The 19,731-nt window shown below is 38.9% G+C and overlaps 1 protein-coding gene across 1 annotated transcript in view; it reads right to left on the bottom strand.

Annotated features, from left to right (window-relative positions):
• ZFR2 (zinc finger RNA binding protein 2) overlaps positions 1-19,731 on the bottom strand; it is a 96,945-nt gene that overhangs the window by 64,795 nt on the left and 12,419 nt on the right. Inside the window, exons 2-7 of the mRNA XM_043990646.1 lie at positions 17,787-18,021; positions 12,572-12,686; positions 9,063-9,281; positions 8,620-8,957; positions 2,025-2,207; positions 379-610 (exon numbers count right to left, since the gene is read on the bottom strand). Coding sequence (XP_043846581.1) covers positions 379-610; positions 2,025-2,207; positions 8,620-8,957; positions 9,063-9,281; positions 12,572-12,686; positions 17,787-18,021 — 1,322 coding nt within the window. The remainder of the gene's footprint in view (positions 1-378; positions 611-2,024; positions 2,208-8,619; positions 8,958-9,062; positions 9,282-12,571; positions 12,687-17,786; positions 18,022-19,731) is intronic.

The following is a 19,731-nucleotide window of genomic DNA, read 5'->3' on the forward strand; positions in this document are numbered from 1 at the left end:
TGGGGAAATACCAATGGCCTTTCAGTAAGTCAGCAACAGTGGATGAAAAATAACTCAGTTCCTTAGATTCTTATTTCAAACTCTTCCCAGAAGACACTATTTTTTATGTCATAGAATGTTTATTAACAAAAATGTCAACTAAAATTAACCTCTCACTAACTCTGTGAAATCATGACAATAAAAGTTGAACTGAATTAAGTGAAGGACTATTTCTAAAACCTACCCAATACTCTTGAGTCTGAAAGTGTAGGAGACCTGTAAGTGTTCCTTCAATAGGCACTTTGAAAAAAGAAGTGGGCAATAATGCAAAGAAAGCTACATGAAGCGATGCTTCAATAACAATTAACTGAATCGAAAATGAAGTTTAAAGAGACATACCCACATATGTTATCTTTGAGGTAAATGGTTTCTTGGTCAGTACCGGCCTTCTTGGGTAGCTTGTGCTGTTGGTGATGGCTACATTTGCTGCTTTAGCTGGTGTGACAGAAGTTGTGGCAGTAGTAGTGACATGGGGAGCCAGCTTATTCACTATGTTGGTAGGAACAGAGTTCACTAATACTGGCTCTACTGAAGGGATGGGTTTCCCCAACTTTGTATGTAATTTAATAACCTGAAATACACCATATAACAACTGTCAAGGAGAACATGTTCAAGACTACCAGGCACAGCTATTCCTAGTAAATTCCTAGGAAGGACAGTATTTCTTTAATAACACACTTAGAAGTCATTCAAGCTGCAGCTTTAGTTTTCTTCCTGCTTAATCATATACTTCATGAGTAAAAGGACTATGTCCTAATAATTTTAACTTACATTTACACAGTGTCTTAATTTTTGCGAACTGTTTATTTATATATATATATGAGTGTGTGTGTGTATATATATATGTATATATATATATATATATATAATCTCGCTTAATATCATACAGTGCTTTTCACTTAATAGTTGCTCACTTAATTGCTGTTGAATGAATGGTAGGATGAATGTTACCATGATTTGATATTTTTTGGGGGGGGGGGAACAGATCTGTGATTTCATTTATGTAGGGAACTTCCAGGGAGGAAATGCCCTTCACCAGTACAAATTGGCACGTGCTCCACAACATAAAGTCTTAGTTGCCTGGGATACTGAGAGGTTAAGTGATTTGCCCAGGTTCACACATCCATTATATTTCAGAGATAGGTCTTGAACCCAGGTCTTCCTAACTTCAAGAGGGACTAGAAAATGAAGATGAGGACCAACAATTTAAAAGCAAACTATGGTGCTAAGTAAAGATACAATAGTTCTGGGGGCAGCTAGGTGGCATAGTGGATAAAGCAAAGGCACTGGATTCAGAAGGACCTGAGTTCAAATGTGACCTCAAACTCTTGACACTTACTAGCTGGCTGACCCTGGGCAAGCCACTTAACCCCAAATGCCTCACAAAAAAAAAAAAAAAAAGGTACAATAGTTCTTTATATATTAGCAAAGGCTGTAGCAACTTAAGAGATAGTCAGGTTTCCAATTAGCCTTTTGGAAGCATAGGGGAAATCTCCCTTGACCTTGAAAATTAATAAGAATGCTACCACTCACCTTTGTCTAATAGCTATAACCTGCTTTTGCAGGGGTTAAGCTTAGTTACTTATATTGTAGTTTACACAACTAGGGTATATATAATATCTCCCCACCCACCCACACTTTTGTTTGTGTCTATGTCTGTGTGTGGGTACACTTGGAAGGCATCAAAATGTACACACACTCTCTTAACATTCTATTCAAAGACAATATATTATAATAACTCTCAAATTCATGTGCCATTCCAATTAGTTTATTTAATTTTATTTTCAAAACTCCTAACCAAGGGGTTAAAGAAAATAAGTAACCAAAGAATCAAAGTGATATGCCCTCTTATAACTTAAAGTCCCCCCTATATTAGGTATTCAAAAAGCAGAGATCTTGGGGTAAAAGAAATTCAAGAGGTCAATGTCTGAGTATGGAAGATAACTGTAAGCAGGAGAACTAGGGTACAATGAAGCAGCCCATACCTTCTGATGTTTGGATCCCCGGATATGAGCTGAATATGCATCTGCTCCTGTACAAGACACATCACAGAGCTCACAATGCAGCTGTGTTTGAACCCCACGCAGGCCAATGCTTGACTGATTACCCAACTTCTGAGCTGCCTCTTTCTTTTTGTGCTTCTGTCCTTCTAAATGTTCCCGGTAGGTCTGCAATCAAAGAGCAAAACAAACCTTATCTTGAGATTCACACATAGATCAACCAAACACTGCCTCTTCAACAAAAATCACTGAGCATCCATTCATCATTAGTTTGGCACTCCTAACATCTAGACATTGGGAACTAAAAGCCTATTATTGCATGTTCCATTCATTCATTTGTAAGTGAGATTCCATGTGTATGTATCATTTTATTTACCACAACTAACAGACTCTATCACCAGGCAAAATAATAAATGAATGATCGAATGAATGGACAGACAGATCTGGATTTAGATGTAGTTATAGATATAGGTAGATAAAAACCAGTTTCCTTTCATTCCTAAAGATAAAATGTTAAAGAAATCAAAGAGATCTAGTCATGTGAAAAAAAAAGCTCTAAATCACTATTAATCAGAGAAATGAAAACTAAAACAATTCTGAAGTATCACCTCACACTTATCTGAGTGGAAAATATAACAAAAAAGGAAAATAGTAGATGGTGGAGGAAATGTGGGAAAACTGGGACGCTAATCCACTGTTGGTAGAGTTGTGAAAAGATCCAACCATTCTGGAGAGCAATTTGGAACTATGCCCAAAAGGCTATAAAACTGCGCATACCCTTTGATTCAGAAATACCACTGTTGGGTTTATATCTCAAAGACATCCCCAAAAAGAGAAAAGACCTATTTGTACTAAATTATTTATAGCAGTGCTTTTTGTGGTGCCTAAGAATTGGAAATCAAAGGAATGCCCATTAATTAGGGAATGGCTAAACAAATCATGGTATATGATTGTGATGAAATATTACTGTGTTATAAGAAATGACAAACAGGATCATAGAATTATTTGAACTGAGTATAGTGAAGTGAGCAGAAAAAGGAGAACTTTGTACATAGTTACAGCGTTTTTTTTTTTATAAAGAACTATGAATGACAACTATATCTCAGCAATACAATGATCCAAGATAATCTCAAAGGATTAATGATAAAGCATACTATCCACCTCCAAAGAATAATTGATGGAACACAGATTGAAGCATGTTATTTTTCACTTTCTTTCATTTTTTCTCTTATTCAAGTTTTCTTACACAAAGTTACTAATATGGTAATGTTTTATATAATTGCACATATATAACCTACATCTGATTGTTTGCTGCCTCAGGGAAGGGGAGGGGAAGGGAGAGAAGGAAGCATAGAATTTGGAACTCAAAACTTTAAATAAAAATGTTTATTATGAAAAAAATTTTAATAAAGTCTTACTTCTTAAGAAGGCAGCAACTTAAGAAAATTTGCTTAGGATTTAAACCACTTTTCTGAACTTGTATCCACATGTCAAAGAATTAGAAATTGAAGGGATACCCATCAAGTGGGGAATGGCTAAACAAGTTGTGGTATATGAATGTAATGGAATACTATTGTGCTGTAAGAAATAATGAACAAGCAGATTTCAGAAAAAACTGGAAAGACACATGAATTGATGCTGAGTGAAATAAGCAGAACCAAGACTGCATAGTGTCAATAACACTGTGATCAACTGTGACACTTAGGTCTTCTCAGCAATACTATGATGCAAGACAACATCAAAAGACTCATGATGGAAAATTCTCTCCACATCCAGAAAAAGAACTATGGAGTCTGAATGCAGATTATTTTCACTTTCGTAGTTTCTTTTCTGTTTATTTCTTCTTTCTTGTGTTTTTTTCTTTTGTTCTGATTCTTCTCTCACAACATGACTAATGTGGAAATATGTTTAACATGATTGTAATATATGAGCTATATCAGATTGGATGCTGGCTTTGGGAGGGGGAAGGGAAGGGACAGAGGGAGAAAAATTTGGAACTTAAAATCTTTCAAAAATGAATGCTGAAAACTCTCTTTATGTGTAATTAGAAAAAATAAAATAAACTACTATTTTTTTAAAAAAAAAGAACTTGTCCACAGATACTAAGGCAGCCTATATCCCCTGAAATAACATGAAATGTTTCCCTTTTTAACAGCTGCTAATGAACAGAAGGACTACTCACTACCAAGGTAACCTATAATGAATTATTAGTTCTCCCATCTCATACTATTCCAATTCTAAGTATAATCAGTTTTCCTTATCTTGTATTTTTCATCAATGAAGTCCCATGAGGTTATGACCATCAACTGAGAGTTCTTTTGTGTAGTATATAAAGTATATAAAACAAAAAGATCCTATAACCTCAATCTTAAAAATTGTTTTAAAGTCAATTTATTTTTCAATGTCAAACTCTATCTACACTTTTCCCTCTCTTACATATTTTCTTTGTTTCTATGGATTTGCTGAGCAGGGAGCTACCAAAGCTTCAACTTTCAAACAAGTGTTAACAAGAACTACTGACCAAAGCTCAAGGAGTAGTCCCAAGTCAGTATTTTTAATGGCATATGCACATCAGACATGAATCACTAAGGTAAAACAAGTTACCAGACCAACTAATTGTCTGTAGCTCCAGTCAAACAGTCAATCAATAAGCATTTATTAAGCTACTATGTGCCAGGTACTATGCCAAGCACTGGAGATACAAAAAGGCAAAGGACAGTTCCTGCCCTCAAGGAGTTCACAGTCTATTCAGGGAGATAACAGCAAACAAATTTGTACAAACAAGATATATACAAGATAGACAGGAAATAACAGACAGAAGAAAGGCACTACAATTAATAGGGATTGGGAAAGTTTTTCTGTTGAAGGTGGAATATTAGCTGGGACTTAAAAAAGCCAGAGAAATAAGGAAACCATGATAAGCAGGGAGAACATTCTAGGCATGGGGAGACAGCCAGAGAAAATGCTTGGAGTGAAGAGATACAGTATTTTATTTGGGAAACAGCAAGGTCAGTGTCACTGGGTCAAAAAGTGTATGGCAGGGGCAGCTAGGTGGCGCAGTGGATAGAGCATTGGCCCTGGAGTCAAGAGGACCTGAGTTCAAATCCAGCCTCAGACACTTAACACTTACTAGCTGTGTGACCCTGGGCAAGTCACTTAACCCCATTTGCCTCACCAAAAAAAAAAAAAAAAAAAAGGTACCTCCCACCAATTCTTTGGGGCAGCTAGGTGACACAATAGATAGAGCACCGACCCCTGGATTCAGGAGGACCTGAGTTCAAATCCGGCCTCAGACCCTTGACACTTACTAGCTGTGTAACCCTGGGTAAGTCACTTAATCCCAACTGCCTCAGCAAAAAAAAAAAAAAAAAAAAAAGTGTGTGACAGGCATGGTGTCAGAAGACTGGAAAGACAGGGAGGGAAGCAGGTTATGAAGGGCATGAATACTAAACAGAGGATATTTGATCTTGAAGGTAATAGGGAGCCACTGGAGTTTACTAAGTAGGGAAATGACATACTTGGAACTAAGCTTTAGGAAAATCACTTTGCAGCTGGAGGATGGATTAGAATGGGAGGAGGCTTGTGGCAGGCCAACCAAACAGCAGGCTATTAAGACAGTCCAAGCATGATGAGGGCCTGCACCAGGGTGATTGCAACATCAGGGAAGGTGACATATTCAAGAGATGTTGCAAAAAGTGAAATTGACAAGCCTTGGCAACAGATTGGATTGGGGGGTGGGACGAGGATGAAAGAGAGGGAGGAGTTGAGGATGACATCTAAATTGTGCACTCACCCATGGCCTTATCACAAACTCACTCAAAAAATTACATTTAGTCCTTGAAAATAAATCATTTGTAGGGACATGCCAGCTCTCTTCAAATGCACTATCTCATATAGCTTTTAGTCTGTTGTATGAACGTGAGGGTGCAAAAGGTGAAGGTTTTGTTCTATTCCTGATCTATCTCCCAACAAAGAGTGACAGATAAGAGCCTAACAATGTAACTGAGGTATAATAAACATTCCATTCGTTAGCATATTTGAGGAACTGAGAGATTTAAAATGCCTCAGAAGGTAATGAGATTGCTCCATCACTGGAGGTCTTCAGGCATAGGCTGAATGTCAGCTTTTTAGGGATGTCATTGGGAAATCCTGCTCAAATATGAGTTATAACTAGATGATCTTGGACAATCCTCCTGCTCCAAGATTCTACTCTATAATATCACGGAATCTTGGCGTCCTCAGACTTTTTGTGAAGAGAATGTACCTTTAAAATTGTCCTGAGACCATCAATGGATGTGGGCTTGACAAAGGCAGAAGATAAAGGGAATGCTGATGTTCAGGTTCTTGGGGGACATAAAAGGAAATGTGACAGGAGGTTTTATGCTATGATAATCAGGCCAGGATTTATGATTGATCAATGAATCCTGAGTGACCAGCTATAGACCCTCCTTTTGCATATTTCAGTACTGATTTTTCTCATCATGTTATAAGTATGCAGCTTTCATTGATTTACAAGCACCAATATCAATTCTTGCTTCAAAGATTCAAGAATACCTTATTACACCAATGCAGACTGCAAACCCTCAATATCTTAATAGGTAGCTTCTTGAGCTGTAATGGCCTAAAAATTAGTTACCTAGTGGTTGACTCTCAGGCAATGAGCCTCTTGATGTTCTTAATAATAATAATAATAATAATAATAATAATAATAATAATAATAATAATAATAATAATAGCTAACATTTCTTTACCACTTACTATATGCTAGGCACTATGCTACAGGCTTTACAATTATTATCTCATTTTATCCTCCCAATGACCTTGGGAGGTGCTATTATTCCCATTTTACTGACGAAGAAACTGAGGCAAACAGAGGTTAAGTGCTTTGCCCAAGATCATAAGTTTCTGAGATCACATTTGAACTCAAGTTTTCCTAACTCCAGGCCCAGCATCCTCTCCACTGTGTGACCCAGCGGTCAATAAACCATTAAAGGAAAAACACATAGACCATCACCAGAATCATACAAAAAGTCTTTTTTTCAAAGTTGGTAATATCTGGGGCAGCTAGGTGGCACAGTGGATAGAGCACCAGCCCTGGAGTCAGGAGTACCTGAGTTCAAATCTGGCCTCACACACTTAACACTTACTAGCTGTGTGACCCTGGGCAAGTCACTTAACCCCAATTGCCTCACTTAAAATAAAAACAAAAACAAAACAACAACAACAAAAAAAAAAACACAAAGAATTAAGTCTGAATCAGGTAGCTTCTAAAGTTGACTTAGTATATTCAGCAGTAGATAAGACTATACCAATATTTACTCATAAACCATTTCCTTCTTTCATATATTAAAACAATATCGTTTCAAGGAAGGGAAAAAACAAGCTTTTATTAGGTGACAATTATGTGCCAGTAACTGTGCTAAGCACTTTATAAATATTAGCTCTTGATCTTCAAAACTCCCCATGTATGTAGTTACTATTATTTTCCCCATTTTACATTTGAGGAAACTGAGAGATTAAGTGACTTGTCCAGGTATTCCTGACTTCAAACCCAGTTCTCTACCTACCTACCACCTTTAAAAAAGAAAAATACAAAGAAACACTTAGTTTTAATACCCCTCAAACAGTAAACTTGGTTTACAGGTAAGCTTGTTTTGTCAACTTTTGTCACTTGGATCACAGAAACTGCTTATGGAAGGCAATGATTTTTATCTTCTCCCCAACACCATAAGACAGCACGGTATAGTAGAAAGGAAAATGGCCTTGCAGCCAAAGGGGCTTATTTCTATCCTGGCTCTTGCACGCTTCACAGTTGTTATATGACCATGAGTAAATCACTGCATTTTTCTGGGCCTCATCTGAAAAACTAGGATAATGCTACTTATATTACCTGCCTTCAAGGAAAGCACTCTACATCAGCTATTATTATTAATAACTACAAATAAGTGTTTTGCCCTCTGGCCTTAGAAGTTCAACTGTATTAACCTTCTAAGAGCAAATGGCATTTAGGTTCTGTTAAGGAGAAAGAAAGTACAAAAGCCTTCAGGAGCAAATCTGTAAGAATGCTCTATCTTTTCTTTTTTTTTGTATCCCCCCATAGCACCTTCCATATACTAGAGGTACCCAATAAGTATTTGTTGAGAGGTCTGTAGGCCATGACCTATAAAGATCAGTTTAAAGAACTGGGAAAACTTAGCTTGGAGACTAGAAGTCTAGAGGAGGAAGGATTACAGCTGTCTTCAAAGATCTGAAAGGATGTCATGTGGAAATAGGATTAGATTTCTTTTGCTTTGTTCCAAAGAGCAGATCTAGATGGAAGCTACTAAAAGACAGATTTGGGTTTGAAAAAAACTTCCTATAACTTAAAAGTGGAAAAGGTTGCCTTGACATATTAATTTCCTGTTATCCAGAAGTATTAAAGCAGAGAATGGAAGACCACTTGTTAGGAATATTATAGTGAAGATTCCTGCTCAGGCAGGGTTTAAATGAAATGATCGCTGAAAGTCCTTTGAACTCTGAGATTTTAAGAAAGAAAGAAAGAATGAATGAATAAATATATAGCAAGGGAATTTCTGCTGACCTGGGGACCAGCACAGCTGATCTTGCAGATGTCACAGTAGTACAGCTGGGGTTGTTTGAGGGGGCCTTTGGGTTTTAGCTGCTTGTTCTGAAAAGGTGGTTTCTTGGGGAAGCTACTGACAGAGCTGGTACTTGTGCCACATCCCACAGGGACCCATGGGGATGGCCCTGTGTGCTTTGGCAGGGAAGGAGGCTGCAGAGGCTGTGGATGCTGCTGCTGGGGTATAATGGGCTGAGGTTGAAGTGGGGGCTGAAGCGGTGGCTGGAGCTGCTGTGGTGCTGGATAGTACGTGTCGGCTGCAGAATACATTGAAGCATCATAAGTAGAATAACTGGATCCTGGGAGGCAGGAGAAAAAAAGACAGCAATTTTCATGACATTCAACTTTGATGAAAACGAAGTCATAGCTCCTTATAATGTCTCCATCCATGTGATTTTCCTTACCAGTATATGATGCTGAAGTGGAAGTATATGAGGAAGAGGGGGTGTATGAAGGAATAGAGGAAGCAGGTACATTTAGCTGAACAGCTGTCACTGCTGGGTAAGCATTATAGCTTGAAGACGTGGTACTCACTGTCTGAACTGGCTTAATTGTGCTCACTTGTCTTTGGGGCTGAGTTTGACTGTAACCACTGCTAGGCTGACTGTAGCCTCCTTTAGTACCTAGGAAACAAACACATGCCTTTGCAATGTTGTCCCCAGTCACTATTAGACATCTAATACAATGGAACATTCATAGCTCAAAGGTTCAAGCAAAAAGTCCTTTTACTAAAAACATTCCAATCCTCCCACTGAAAAGTTCTTTTAGGCAGCTTAAAAGCAGTCCAAAGGATATAAATGAAAACCACTGCCAAGAAGGTTAAAAAGTAGAGGTTACCTAAGGTCTCAGAAGCTCTTCACCAAAGTCCTAAAAGTTCCTTTTATAATTCTCTTGGGTAAAAGGTCCCTGTACCAGGTCAACTCACCTGGGGGCAAAGTCACTCTCCATTTTCCTTATCTATAAAATGAAGGGATTGAACCAGAATATCTCCAATGTCCTTTTCCAAGACCACACCTCCAGCTCTAACATTCTATAATTCTATTATTCTAAGTCATTCTCATGCTATGGAGAGTATCCTAGATTCACAAAGGCTAAGTTGTGGACTATAAATGGTGAAAGGTGCTACCAGGCTAGAAAGATCATCAACAAGGGGGGCAAGCTTCTTGTCTTGGGGGCTTAGTTTGACTATAACCACTACTTTGCTGATCAAAGCCTTTTTTAGTAGCGAGATAACAAACAAAAGCCTTTGAAATGAGGGATTTGGACTGAAAGAAGTTTAATTCTAGCTGTAAGACTGTGGACATTACCAAGATACTTTATCAATCAAAAAACATTCATTAAGTACCTATTATGTGCTAGGCACTGTGCTAAGCAACAGGTATACAAAAACAGGTTAAAGACAGTCCCTTTCCTTAAGGAGCTCACAATCTAATGAGAGGCAACGTGCAAACAAATATATACAAAGCAAACTATCTACAGGATAAATAAGAAATAATCAAAAGTGGGAAGGCACTGGAATTAAGAGGAGTTGGGGAAGGCTTCCTGTAGAAGGTGAAATTTTAAGTGGGACTTAAAGGAAGTCAGGGAGGTCCATAGTAAAAGGGAAGGAGACAGAACATTCCAGGCATGGGGGACAGCCAGAGAAAATGCCCAGAGTCAAGAGACACAGTGTCTTGTTCATGGAATAGCCTGGAATCCAGTGTCACTGACTGAAGAAAACACGTTAGGGAGTGAGGTGTTAAGAAGACTGGAAAGGTAAGAGGGGGTTAGGTTATAAAGAGCTTTGAATGCCAAACAGATCATTCTGTATTTGCTTCTGGAGACAAAGGGAGCTACTGAAGTTTATTAGGAGGAAGGGAGGGAATGATCAGACCTGTGTTTTAGGAAAATCACTGTAGTGGATAATTGGAAGCTAGATTGGAATGGAATGATCCAGGCATGAGGTGATGAGGACAAGCACCAGAGTGGTGGTAATGTCACAGGAGAGAAAGAGGCATATTTGAGAGATCTCACAAAGGTGAAATCTACAGGCCTTGGCAACAACTTGGATATGGGGGGAAGTGGTAAAAGATAGTGAGCAGTTCAGGACGACTCCTAGGTCTTGAGCCAGAGGTACTGGGAGTGTTGCCCTCTACAGTAACAGGGAAGGTCAGAGGAGGAGGGAAGGAAGGAAGGAACTAGTCCCGTTTTAGACATACTGAGTTTAAGACATCTACTGAATATCCATTTTGAGATTTCTGAAAGGTAGCTGGAGATTCAAGATTGGAGCTCAGCAAAGAGACTGGGGAAGATTTGAGAGTCATCAGCATAAGATGGTAATTAAATCTATGGAGGCTGATGAGATCACCAAGTGAGGTAGTATAGAGGGAGAAAAGAAGAGGACTCAGGAAAGAACCTTGAAGACAGCTATAGTAAGACAGTGTAATCTAGATGAAGATCCAGCAAAGGAGATAAAGGAAAAGAAGTAGGAGAGAGTGGTGTCATGAAAACCTAGAGAGAAGAGAGTATCAAGGAGGAGAGGGTGATCAACAGTGTCAAAGGCTGCAGAGAAGTCAAGGAGAATGAGGACTGAGAATAGTTTTGGCAACTAAGAGATCGTTATTAACTCTAGAAAAGTTTCAGGGAATGATGAGGTAAGAAACAAGACTATAAGGAATTAAGAAGAGAGTTTTAGGAGAGAAAATGGAGACACTTATTGTAGACAGCCTTTTCAAGGAATTTAGCTACTAAGGGCAGAAGATATATGACTAAAGTTAACTGGGATAGAAGGATCAAGTGAGGGGTTTTTTTCGGAATGGGGAAAATATAGGCATGTTTGTAGAGAGCAGGAAAGGAGCCAGTAGACAGGGAGAATTGAAAATAAGTGAGAGAGTGGGCATGAAAAAGGTAGGAATCTATTGGAGACAGGATGGAATGGGATCCCTTGAACGAGGAGAATGGTTAGCCTCGGTAAAGAGTAAGGCCACTTCATTGTATGAGACAAGGGTGAAGGAGAAGATGTCAGAAGGCATCCGAGTAAAAGGAGATGAGGAAGAAGGGAGAAAAAGCTCATGGTGACTGGCTTCCATTTTTTCTGTAAGATATGTGTCAAGGCTCTCAGCTGAGAGAGTAGGGGGAAGAGGGAATTATGGGAGGTTTGAGGAGGGTTGAAAAGATTTGGAAGAGCTGCTGTGAAGAGAAGAATGGTGAATTGAGAAGGAAGGTACAGTAGAATTTCCTAGCAGCAGTTAGGACGCAGTTGAGGTTGTAAAATATAAATCTGTAGTGGACAGTCGGAAGAGTTGCATGATTTTATTTACCTTCTTTTGGCAGCATGTGTGTAAGAGTGAAGGTGGCAAATGATACGTGTAATCCAAGGCTGAGGCTTAGCTGGGCACAAATAGGTGATACAATTAGAAGGCTAAGGATTCAAGAGAAGAGGACAGTGTAGAATTGTATTGGTTCATCAAGTGGTCAAGCTAGGATGGCTAGTGCAGGGAGATGGCCTTAGAGAGAACTGAGGAGTCAAGAGATTGGAGGTCACAGTGCAGATGAAGAGTAGGGTTTTGTAAGGAAAGACAGGGAGTCAGAAAGTAGATTATGGGGAGATAAAGGGATTTCAGAATTCTTGAATATGGAAGCAGCAAATTTGTGGGTGATGGCAAGATTAAGAGAATTTTATCACTTGATTCTGCATTGAGGCAACTTTCTTAATAAGCTCAGTTATCAATCTTACCTAATATCTTATATCTGCAAGCTTTGTTTGAGACATTAGGAGATAATATACAATACCTGAAATTCACATCATCTTCTATCTTCACGCGTACCTGGAATTTATTTTCAAATAGAAAAAAATGAATTCATCCCCCTGCCACTACCCTTTGCACTCAATGTGTTTTTATATATGCACATGCTAGGTACTAGCACCACCCACCTGATTGATAGTACGAGTCTGTGGCAGTGTGCTGAGCCTGGGCAGCAGTAGGCTGGTAATACGGTTTATTCTCATAGCTGCTAGCAGGTGTGGATCGTCCATAACTGTAACTATCCTGCATAAGATATTTCAAAGAACAGATGCAAATGTCAAATAAATATATAAAGTTCAACAATGGGGCAGCTAGGTGGCGCAGCAGATAGAGCACCGGCCCTGGAGTCAGGAGGACCTGAATTCAAATCCGGCCTTAGACACTTGACACTTACTAGCTATGTGACCCTGGGAAAGTCACTTAACCCCAACTGCCTCACCAAAAAACAAAAACAAAACAAATAAAGTTCGACAATGACCAATTCAGACTAAATTAAATCCATTTATGTATATATACACATATATGTATATGTGTGTATAATCAATCTTTTTTTTGTATGCTAGATTGCCTTTATGTTGAATGATGCTTCATATGGCACTTTACATACATGAGTTCACTTAAACCTCACAACAATCCTTTTAGGTAGATATTACAAGAATTGTTATCATTGCCCATTTATAAATGAGGAAACTAAGAATTTAACTGACTGACTTGTCCAAAATAATATGCCTAGTTAGTGGTGGATCTAGGATTTGGAACAAGGTCTTTTGATTTCAAGTCCAATGTTCTTTCCATTTTCCATTACTGCCTCTCATACTGAGCACCACATGCAAAATACTGTGGGAGAGGCAAAAAGGTATAAGCAAAACTAGAAGTAGGTGTAAAACAAGCTAGGAAGTCCAAATTCTGACTCAGATACTTAATAGCTGTGTGATCCTAGGGAAATCACTTAACCTGTCTCAACCTAATCTATAAAATGGGGATAATAATAGCACCTACTTTGCAAGGTTGCAGGAGGATCAAATGAGATAATGTATATAAAGTACTCTGCAAACCTTAAAGGACTATATAAATGTTAGTTATTAGTATGACAGGGTATAACAAACAAGTATAGTACTTTAAAAGGATATTTTTAAATATTACTTTTTTTAATTCCAGAAAAAACACTGTTTGAAAGGTATGCAACTAGGGATTTTTAACTATTATGTGTAAAGCTCCATGCTACACACTAGACATACCAAATGCCGAAGTTTCTACCCATAACAATGAAGACTTAATTAAGCATCTATGTGCACAGTACTGTGACAGATTTATTTTGTGATAAGTCAAGTCATGTATTACAAGGAAGACCATTCTTTTCTAGACAGAAACACAGGGAACATATTTTTTTCCAAATCTTGTCTCAAGGTATCTATTTCTCATTTTATTTCTGGGCATAAGACTAGATTCCTAACTTTAAAAGTTAGCAATCCATTTAGAGAGAAAAGTCATTTACACTCAATTATCACAAATGTTGGTAGTTACAGGCATAGGATTTAAAGCTAGAAGAAACTGGAGAGATTAATCACCCTGCCTACATCCCTCATAATAAAGATAAAGAAAGTGAGGTCCTTTGAGGTAAAGGCAATATGGATATCAGGTTGTAGCTGCAGAGCCAGAATCTGAACCCCACAAATTCAGTGCTCCTTATATTAAGCATATCTGCCTCTCATTATAAATAAAAGCCGACACATCCAGCAGCATGGTCTAACAGAAGGATACTGGCTTTTGAGTCCAAGGGACCAGAGTTCTCCTCCACACATGGTCACTGTCTGTCTCTGTGAACTTAACATTTCTGGATCTCGGCCAAATCAAATGTCAAGTGAAGGGATGAAGGTTTTTATCTCTAATGGTCTAAATATATAATCCCATGAGCCCACACTCAAACAGAAATCCCTTTCACAAAGTCCCCATGAAGTGATCAGTGAATTTCCAAAGAAAATGAAACTTCACAGAAACATGTTTCTAGCCATTTTCTCAAATTTGAAATTAGAAAACCACACATTTCTGAAGGAGATGCTCAATTAGGCTTTTACACTGACTGTATGAGGTGAATACAAATGTCCTTTAAACAGCACTGTGGGAAAACATCATTAACACTGACTAAGTCAATCATGATTATCTGCACATAGAAAAACAGTGTACTTAATAATTATTTAATAATAACATTTACAAAGGGCCTACTATGTACTAGGCATTGTGTCAAGCACCTTAAAATATCACAAACAGAGGTTGTGATTTGTCCAGGATAGTAAGCTATTAAGTGTCTGGTTTGAACTGTATCTGAACTCAGGTTTTCCTGACTCTAGACCCAGCATTTTATCCACTATACCATATAGCTACTTGTAGCAGATGCTACCATATTCTCTCCCTTGCTCAGGAACTGAATCCCCAGCATCTCTCCTTCAGTCTCCAATCTCCACCCACCTTCGCTAGTGATCAGCAGACTTAGGGGGAATAAAAAACAACTCCACTCCTCAAATAAGTCGGAGACTTATTTGATTTATTTTGAGCAGCCGTCTACAAACTATATGTCCAAAGGAACTCCAAGATTCTACAAGACATCTCTACAACTTTCATCAAAAGATGGCAACATAAAGCAGGATTAATTTGCTACCTCCCTTATGTCTTTTTCCATATCATGCTAGGAGGAAAAGTCCTAGGGTGTCAAAATCATTGCAGAAGGTTCCATAATTTTCAAAAGCCTGAGAACTAGCCCATGACTGAGAACCCAACATTTAGATCTAGAAGGACCCTTAATGATCTTATTCTCTAACCCTCTCATTTTACAGAGGAAGGCCCAGTGTAGGGAAGGGACTTGTCCATGGTCACAAAAGCAGTAGGCAGCACAGCCAGGTTCTGAGTCCAGTCCAAATTCAATGTTCATTCCACTATATCAAGCTGCCTTTGGCCCAAAACCATCAAGCACTAGACCTGGGGGAGATATAATCACATTCTTACTATCACTAACTGAATCTGACATTTCACTGGACTGGGTTCCTACAATACTATACAGTGTAGGATGATGTGAAGATATAGTGAGGCACTACACAATGGAGTTCTTTTGTAAATACAGCACAGGACAAACCTGATACCATGTCAAGTTTTAATTATATATATCAATTTTTAGGGGACATGATCTCATCTAGCAAATGACACAAAATCTTCACATTTCTGACCTAAAGGGATGAAAGATAATCTACTCTTAATACTTCACTTTACTGAAAATGAAATTATGACCCAGAGAAATAGAGTAATTCGTCCATGGTCACAAGGACACTAAGTACCAAGACTCTCTCCAAGGATCCTCTGATTCCCCCTGCCACACACTGCTTTCACCTAATCCAGAAAATAACCAAGAGAGCTAGGATGGAACTTTCTGGACAGTATTTGCCATTAGGATCTTGAGAGCTGAGCCTACCCTATACTTTTTCATATCATCTAGCACAGTACCTTGTATATGGTTTGGGCTCAAGAAACATTTTGACAGATTGATAAATCCAATCTTCAGCTTGGTTAAAAAAGTTTCCTAATCTTTCAAAGTAGAATATGGCAGTTACTTATACTGATATGCCATACTGGTTCCAAGACATGCCTCACTTGTTTTCCCAAAGTCACTCTCCTCTAAATAAGCTTTAACAGTGGCCAGAATAGAGAGAGGTAAGTATACCTTTGATACCTTGAGCCCATAATAGTTGCTGGAGGCAAACATTCCAACTCTTCCAATCAACCTGTTTGACAAATGGAAGTGAATTAATGTATCCCAGAGGGAGAACCTTACTGCCAGGGATTAAGTAGCTTCCTTGGATGGGTTTTCACCAGGCTCAGATAGGAGGAAAGGGGAGAGGACTGATAGCTAGTTTAAGATTGTATGATGGGGGGCAGCTAGATGGCGCAGTGGTTAAAGCACCGGCCCTGGATTCAGGAGTACCTGAGTTCAAATCCGGCCTCAGACACTTGACACTTACTAGCTGTGTGACCATGGGCAAGTCACTTAACCCCCATTGCCTTAAAAAAAAAAAAAAAAAAAAAAAAAGATTGTATGATGGAGGGGCAGCTAGGTGGCGCAGTGGATAGAGCACCCACCCTGGAGTCAGGAGTACCTGAGTTCAAATCCGGCCCCAGACACTTAACACTTACTAGCTGTGTGACCCTGGGCAAGTCACTTGACCTCAATTGCCTCACCACCAAAAAAAAAAAAAAAAAGATTCTATGATGGATACAAAGCATCCTGTTAGACTGTAAACCCCTTATGAGCAAATATCATTTCACTCTTGGCATTTGTATTCCCAGTTACTAACAGAAAGTAGGTGCTACTAACAAACACACACATATACCCCCTCAACACCCCCCAAAAAAACTGACAAAGAAACAAGCAGAGAGGCTCAAACACCAAAGTCACCTCCCAAGGGGTATTCATATTCTATTCTTATCTACCATTTGTATCTACCTTTCTCTATCATTCACTCTTTCTTCTTCACCCCAATCCTTAAACCTAGCCATGAAACCTACAGATCTGGCTCAGTTTACTCACTTGAATCTAAGAGGTTTTCAACCCCTGGCATGAAATGTAAGTCCCACAACCATACAGTGCATGGGGAGAGTGCAAAAACCTCTGAATTTGGGAATCAAGAGGTTTGAATCCCAGTTCAACCATTTACTATCTCCTCTGCCATGTTACAAGATGTTACTGATATTTACAAATCAGCACAAAAAACTTGGAATTTCCCCCAATGTACTATATTGGCCCAAATGTAAATCACAAGTTTCCCTCCAGATTAGGCTAGTCTAAAACTCAAGTGTAACCTCGAAGTACACTTTAAGTTTCTGTTGGTTTTTATCTTCACTACTCTATCTTTGTGACAAAAAGTGATAAGAATAAATACAAAGTGAAGTAATAGAAGAAGCATTAGGTTGGAGAGCATGAGTCCTGGGTTCTAGTCTGTACTCCACATTTAACTTTCTAAAGGAGCTAAAAGCAAGTCATTTTACCTTTATAAACTATAATTTCCTCAACCAAGAAATAAAGACAGTTGGACTAGATCATTTTTGAGATCCCCTCCAACAATAACATCTCATGTATTTCAAATGGAAAACAAAATTAAATGTTAATAAAAACTTCCTTAATAGTTAACAAAATTTTGAATATGATAATTTTATGTAATCATTTTACCCATCTGTCTTTTCCTTTCAAAAAGATCTCATTATAGAGATATGATCTATATTGAAGGCAGCATGTATTCATATCAATTTAGTAGGTTAGCTATCAAAGAAAGGTATCAGAAGACCTTTTGAGTCTAATACCTGGTAATTCGGTGTTGTGGTAGGCTGCAAGGTTGGTTCCTGCTGACGAGTACTGTAACTGTAGTCCTGACCTGAGTGGGCATGGAATCCACCAAAACCCACTGAGGAGATTTGCCGGGGCGTCGGGATTGTAGGGGCATATGATGGGGTCACAGCCTGGGATACTCCAGGACTTGGCTGGACTGAATAATTTGTTGCAGTGCTTGAGTGAGAATAAGCAGTAGCAGGCTGAGTGCTAGAACCAAAGTAAACACAGAAGAATCCACTGGGTTAGTTTAAAAGTTTAAATATGAATTTCAGTTCAATGCACAAAATCCATCCACATTGCATTTTAGCTATATCATTTAAACTTGAATCTATTTATAGTTTAATCTGTTTTTCTTAAAATCAATTTTTCCGCAGCAAGCTTAACTTTAATAATATAACCCCTCTGCCCACTCTAGTTGGGTGGTGCCTCAAAGTAGAGTCATGGGACTATACATGGAGATGTTATAATAGGATATGCTTGTTTATAGACGAGTAACTTGATCTAACCTATTACTTATTATGTGTTAAACTGAAATATGAGTAGTAAGAGACAAAAACTATCAGAACATATTTACTTAAAAAGCTTATACCAGAGGCAGCTAGATGGGATAGTGGATAAAACACTGGCCCTGGACTCAGGAGGACCTGAGTTCAAATCCAGCCTCAGACACTTGACACTTGCTAGCTATGTGACCCTAGGCAAGTCACTTAACCCTCAATGCCCCGCAAAAAAAAAAAAAAAAGCTTATACCATAGTATCAACACTAAAAATATAACCATAACAATGAAAATAGTGCTTGCATGGACTAAAATATTTAAGCCCATGTAAGAAGGCATGCAAAAGAACAGTACCAGACTATTCTCTCTCAGTATTCAATTCAACAAGCACTGTTAAGCACCTATGTACAAGACACTAGCACTGAAGATGTGAAGACAGGCATGACAATGGTCCTGCTTAGGAGCTTACAATCTAATGGAGGCATGGAAAAGTGCGCAAAAAACTATGAGATAAGTGCAAAAGAGAAATCTAGACAAAGTGCTATAAAAAATTTGAGGAGGGAAAGACCAGTTTTACCTAGGAAGAAGGTAACATCTGTGTTGAGCCTAGAAGGAGGGGCTAAACAGAAACTGGAGGGCTAAACAGAAACTGGAGGAGCAGAGAAAGATGGAGGATGATACAGGCATTGGCATAGAGAAAAGAAAGAGCAGGATACAAATGAGCAACAAAGTTTAATTTGGCTAAAATATCAAATATATGAAAGAGAATAAGAGAAAAAGGATTAACAAGTAGGATGGAGTCAGATGATGGAAGGCTTTGAATATAGAATCAGATCTTAATACTTTATTTAAGGGCCAATGAAGAAATACTGAAAGATTCTAAGTAAAAGAGTAACAGAGGGAAATGGGCCAAGATGGCGGAGGAGAGGCTGTGACTCCCACAAGCTCCAAATAAACCCGTCCATTCACGCCCAAATAATGCAGTAAAAATCAAAACCCAGAACAGCCTAATGCACATAAGAACAGAGTGAGATTGTTTCTCTGTAAAAAAGGGCAATTCTGATCACCTACTGATCAGGCCGAACAGCTCAGCGCGCGGTTGGGACCCAGCCAGGGACACTGCTTCCAGTGTATGTCAGAGTCTTCAGCACCAGCAGCTTCTGAGGCTCTGATCATGGACTGGTGTGGGGGTTCGGCGGTAGGCCGGGGTAAAGTGGAGGCAATATCCACTGGAGTTGGGGCAAAGCGCCCTGCGTCTGAACCAGTGGGCTGAATCAAGTGAGTGGTGGTGGCCCAGTGGGGAAGGGGTAAAAAAGCACACGAAGCTTCTGACCATAGAGAATCAGAGTTCAATCAGACTTCTGTTTCCAGGTCAAAGAGAAAGCAGCTGTGATTACTCATAAGCCAGGCAGGCTGAGAA

Source organism: Dromiciops gliroides, chromosome 1, assembly GCF_019393635.1.
Source record: "Dromiciops gliroides isolate mDroGli1 chromosome 1, mDroGli1.pri, whole genome shotgun sequence".
Lineage (NCBI taxonomy): Eukaryota > Metazoa > Chordata > Mammalia > Microbiotheria > Microbiotheriidae > Dromiciops > Dromiciops gliroides.